The following is a 5,569-nucleotide window of genomic DNA, read 5'->3' as shown; positions in this document are numbered from 1 at the left end:
CATGGTGTTTAAAAGGATAGTTCACCCAAAAATGAAAATTCTGTCATCATTAACCAAACAGTTCTGTTACCAAGCAGTTGATGGACCCTGAAAAAAAATAATAAAAAAATACTATGGAAGTCAATGGGGTCCGTCAACTGTTTGGTTACAGACATTCTTCAAAATATCTTCTTTTATGTTTAGCATAAAAAGAAACTCATAAAGGTTTGGAACAACATGAGGGTGAGTAAATGATGACAGAATTTCATTTTTGGATGATCGTTCCCTTTCAGGCCTAACTTACCGAATATGTATTTATGTATGGTAAGAAAGTACCTGCTACAAACATGAATGAATGTGAAGAGACGACTAAGAATGTCTGAATCATTTGTCCTCTTGTTTTGCATATACAACAACGACAATAAGCAATTCCATGTTAAAAAAAAACCCCATTATTCATTATAATAGAAGTACATATGAAAGAACTGTTTTAACAATAAAGTTTAAAGCTATAACATGTTTAAAATTTAAGGTTCATTCAGAAATATATAGTAATTAGGGCATTTCTTCTGTACATAATTCAGAATGAGGTTGTAAAAATTCCTTTATGTTTATGTATGAAGAGCCAGTAAATGATTGTGTTTAACTAAACCGGCACAGACATGAGATTGTTCTGAAACAAACTCCATTAAAAACATTTTTATTAGTAGTAATGGGAGTTTGGAGACTAGAATTATGGCTTGCCTGAAGTGGTTTTAAGAGAAAACATAATAATAAAGAAACAATAATGAAGAAATCTTTTTTTTTTTTTTTCAGGATACTGAAGTACAGATGTCAGTGACATTTGAGGAACACGTTACAAAACACCCGATTGTCAAAAACTTTAACTCAAACACCACATTTACCAACAACCTATCACTGTATGTCCTCAATGAGAAAGCGGTTTTATGAATCCCAATAAAATTGGATTGATTAGTGCGTTTAATAGTGTGTTTTCATGGAATATTAATACCTTTTATAATTTATGCAGAACAGTAACAATGATATTTGCAGTTCAAATCATTAAAGCAGCATGGGACAAGTTGTGTTGCTGTTTTTGCACTTATATAGCTGAAGAGAGAACTATATTGATGAAAATCCCACATAGAACATTTGAGTTGTTGACAGTAGTATAACTAGATCCTCTGAACACAAGGAAGAGGGTAAACATTAGAGAAGCGTTTAGTGATTTGTGCCAGGAATTTACCAATGGAGGCGCTATTGCTGGAGAAGCTGCAGAGTTCAAAGACATGAACATCTTTCTAAGAGCCAAAAAGCCTCTTCCAAATATCATTAATACACACTTAATATATTCCAATCTGACTTAGCAATGCTGGTTTTACATGTTGTCATGTATGAAACATTTTGTCAAGGCATGCAAGATAATAAAAAAAAACCTCATTTGATGACCAAATGTTTACTTTATGGGCTTTCTGTGCCACTACTCTGTGCAAAATGTGCAAAATTGTCAGTGCAATTCAGACATATAATTAATTACCATCATTCTCCTCCTATTTAGAGTGAACTGCCAGAAACCACTTAGTAAAAATCTAAGCGCATTGAGATTGCGGTTAAAATCGACTCAATTTGATTTTAATTCAGACAAAGTGAGAGTGAGAGCACATCAAAATCTGCATTGAAATGAGATTTGCTATTGCAGTGCATCTGAATGTGTGTTATATCTAGATGGAGCAGAGTTGTACGGCACGGAAGTGATCTTGTATTTTCTAATTAATTCCATAGATGGTATTAAATGAACTTTAGATGGTAACACATCTGCCATATAGTTCGTCACGGTATTTTTTCATTAATGTGATTTTGAGATTTCGATGCAGTGCAAACACTCCAAGAGCACTTCTTACAGATAGACAGATTCTGTTTTGTAGCATAGCTTGGGGATGTTTAAATATTTTACATATCAAATACTGACAGCATCTGCAAAACGCTCAAAACGAGTGACACGAAAAACAGAAAAATACAGCTGATGTCAATGTTTGCTTTATTGTCATTTTTGCTGACTTCAAATCATATAATGCCGTGTAAAACTGTCCTCATCAGAACTCTACGTATCCTAATAACTGATAAATCTCACAGTGCTCGATTCTCGGATCATCCTGGACGTTTCACGCAATCACAGAGTTTCACTGTTTCTCTGTTGAGCGTTTCATACACACTCACACTATAAACTCGAACTCTGACATCTGTTTAACTTGCATTTTTCCTCTTGAAAAAAAAATAAATCTATCCACTTTTAATAACTCCACCTCACCGCCTTATGATTCAATGGCATGTACAAGTCATATTCTTTATTTTCACACAATAATTTTGAAAGTTTAACAGATGGTTTTTAACAGCATGCTAAAACACCCCACAAGGAGCGAAAAACTGACACTTTCATTCAACAAAAGCTATCAATATATATTTACAGAATAAAGAAATCTTCCACCGAAGACAGAGATCTGAACACAAGTTGATACTTGTTAATGTTTTGAGTAGCTCAGGGACAGGAAACATTTTCCAGGGTTCCTTTAGGAACTGAGAATGACTTGAAATCATATTTACAAGTCCAAAAAAAGGTAAGTCTCATGAACCTTTTTAATGAAAAAATAAAAAGCGTATTTTTCACTTCATTAGGATCCTGAAGATTATATTGCACTAGTCTATGGTCATCTGAGTCTACTACACAGTTCTCAGCTCTTCTCTTTTCACGTAATCAGAAGTTTTTTCGTGACTTTTGCTCTTCTTGTTCTGGTGAGTCTTCACATGTTTGGCCAAATGGTCACTCCTCATGAACCTCTTGCAGCAGTCCGGACACACAAAGCGCTTTTCCCCCGTATGAGTTCTCAGGTGCCTCTGTAACTCGTCCGATCTGGTGAAACTCTTCCCACAGAAGAGCCAGTTACACACGAAGGGTCTCTCTCCTGAGTGCCAGCGCAGGTGCGCCTTCAGGTGGGATGTTTTGCCATATACTTTTCCGCATCCGGGGATGTGACAGATGTGCTGTTTCTTTTTCCCGGGCTCGTCGCTGGAGCTGGATGACTGACAGTTGGGACACCGGCATCTCCGGCAGCGCCGGGCAGTAGCCAAGGGGGATTTGGTGTGGAGAAGGGCTGCGATCTGGGTCTGGTACTGTGCAAAGTCTGTGTGTCCTAACACCAAACCCCTCTGGATGGGGAAGCGGTGGGGGCCAAGGGTCGACGGATGGCTGACGTGGTTCCCTTGCTGAAGGCTCCACCACGGTATATCCTCCCCGGGGTTTGGAGACAGCTGTCTCTGCTGCTGATGGACCAGGCCCGAGTGTCCTGGCACGAAACCGGGCATGGCGGGCGGGATGGGGGCCGGCGCCGCGTAGGTGACGGCGGGAACGTAGGTCGGTGGGCAGGTTGATTGTAACGACTGCATGGAACATGGCAACATCTTGACCGGAGAGAAATCATATGGATAAGTAGGGTCGGCCGGAGGGGTTAACGGGAGCTCATGGTGGGAGGTGTAAGAACCCTGCAGGTGAGATTTCGAGGATAGTCCAAAGGAGGAATTGCTGGAAAGCGCGGATTGGGGATTCGCCTCGTTACTCCACGGGTGGAAAATCCGTGATGGCGACCCGAGGGTCGTGTCGTAGGGAACTTGAATAAAGTCCGTGGGAGTGGATCCGTGATGATGACCGATCCGGTTACATGTTGCTGCTAAAAGTGCCAGAGGAGAATGTTTGCTGTTTTCCGGTGAGGAGTTTGGAGTGCGATCCTGGATCATGACAAAGAGTCATATTAAACACTTACACATGATACACTGGTTAAAAAAAAAACACTTTTTGAAGATCCAATTGAACCTTTTGGGGAAGGTTTTGCACACACATTTTGCTCAAAGATTCCTACTAAATTCTCATGCAAATGTACTACTTTGTTTCACAGGGTTTATGAAGGAATTGATGTACTATGCAGATACAATTTCAAAACAAGCCAAATGGACAGAAATTTAATTTGAAGTTGCATAACTTTAGCTGCATTGGTGAAATATGTTTAGAATCAATTTCAAGTAAAAACGACGATTAAATATTTTTGACACTGTAAAACTCACTAAATTTAAGTTTAATTGTTGCCGTACAAATTCAAAATGAAAGCGTTACCTACATTGGCAAGTTTATTGCACTTTTTGTACCACTTAATTTAATTACTAGTTATGAGAATCGAACTGAAACCACTGTAATAACTCATGGATGGAAAAGCATTCTTATAGTTCTTGTTATCTGCACACGTTTGCTTAATGTTAAATCGTTTGAATAATCTTTCGCCGAATAAAGTAATAATGTCTCGTTACCTGCACTATTTTGCGTAGTTCAGAGACACATCTCGTCAAACAAGCACCGTTTATCTGCGTTACGCGCTTTACAAAAGACATTTTCAACAATATCTCAAACTTTTGACGAACCTGAAGAAATGCCTGTAGTGTGTCGTTCCTCAGCACAGCCACAGCTGCCATGGCAACACTTCCTCGAGCTCCTCAAGCTTCCCGATTTAAAGCAGCCAAATTCAGTTCTTCAGAAATACTTGTTCGCGTCTTCTCATGGAAAGTGCGGTCGCGTCGCTTCCTCTCCTCCAGCTATCCCCGGACTATCTGAGGGAGTGAAGGATCACTTCTTTGGATTTGATAAGGACTTTGGTGGGCCGCCAGCCAGTCAGGAGTGAGATTTATGACTTTGAAGTTCGCCGCTGCCCAATCATCAAAGAAGAGCGGCTCTTTGAGAGGGGGAAGCAAATCCTCTGAATCCACACAAAGCTCCTATGGTGTGTTTGTTGGTCTGGATAAAAGGGCTGATTATTAGTGGGGGATGGGACGGGTGGGGATAAAGGCGGGACAATTAATGAAGTAATCACTATGTGGGAAATGTATATACACAAATAATTGGATTTTCTTGATCAAAGACCCCCTCGCCGCCTGGAGACCCCCGCTATTGGATGCCGGAGTCACCCGATCCCCCTTTCTGTAATTAAGGATTTGTTGTGCGACAATGCGACTGTGTGTTATCTCCAGAGATCTCGTACGGGCTTATGAGATAACTTCAAGAGGAAGGAATCATTTGACTCAGTATGAAGTTCACACACAGTTTACGATTTAATTTACGATTATTGGCTAAATTAGTTACACTTACAATGAGTTTGACTTGTTTGGCTTGATCCAAAAATCACAGTGAACATGTCATGTCATCAGTTAATAACATTTCATAATATAGGCTGTAGATATTGTAGCTATACATACACACAATAGGCTATACTATAGATACAAAGTTTGCAGTGGTGTCTGATAAAATAGAATCTGGTGTAACAGTGATTTAACAATTAGAAATTTCAAGTTGCCCTGAATGTGAGAAAATGCAATCATATTTTAATTTAATTACAACTGAAATAACCCTACATGAAATATGTCTTAACCCTCTGGTGCTGTTCACGTCTTGGTAAAAAAAAAAGTTTTTTTTTTAAATTTCAATTAAATTTTTGTGATATATTTTAGTTTGATGATATTTTGTATTTAATATTTTGTATTTTTAGGGGATTAT

General features: G+C 39.0%; 1 protein-coding gene across 2 annotated transcripts; it reads right to left on the bottom strand.

Moving 5' to 3' along the window:
• Nucleotides 1-2,000: 2,000 nt before the first annotated feature.
• On the bottom strand, nt 2,001-4,788 carry sp5a (Sp5 transcription factor a). 2 transcript variants are annotated; one of them, XM_048192764.1, is made up of 2 exons: nt 4,333-4,788; nt 2,001-3,759 (listed from the first exon to the last, which is right to left on the bottom strand). In XM_048192764.1, the coding sequence occupies exons 1-2, from the start codon at nt 4,492-4,494 to the stop codon at nt 2,698-2,700; spliced, it is 1,224 nt and encodes a 407-aa protein (XP_048048721.1). In that variant the 5' UTR covers nt 4,495-4,788; the 3' UTR covers nt 2,001-2,697. The 2 variants fall into 2 exon arrangements, with proteins under 2 accessions (XP_048048721.1, XP_048048722.1); XM_048192765.1 differs by having other exon boundaries at nt 4,444-4,781.
• Between the last annotated feature and the right edge of the window lie 781 nt (nt 4,789-5,569).

Source organism: Megalobrama amblycephala, linkage group LG6, assembly GCF_018812025.1.
Source record: "Megalobrama amblycephala isolate DHTTF-2021 linkage group LG6, ASM1881202v1, whole genome shotgun sequence".
NCBI classification, from domain to species: domain Eukaryota; kingdom Metazoa; phylum Chordata; class Actinopteri; order Cypriniformes; family Xenocyprididae; genus Megalobrama; species Megalobrama amblycephala.
The sequence above is the reverse complement of the archived record's forward strand: the minus strand, read 5'-3'. Positions and strand labels throughout refer to the sequence as shown.

What these genes read in the sequence shown, in the direction of transcription:
- sp5a (XM_048192764.1), bottom strand. Translation starts at nt 4,494, where the DNA reads ATGGCAGCTGTGGCTGTGCTGAGGAACGACACACTACAGGCATTTCTT. An exon ending in AACTACGCAAAATAGTGCAG is followed by an intron (nt 3,760 to 4,332) that starts GTAACGAGACAT and finishes GTCATGATCCAG; the next exon opens with GATCGCACTCCAAACTCCTC.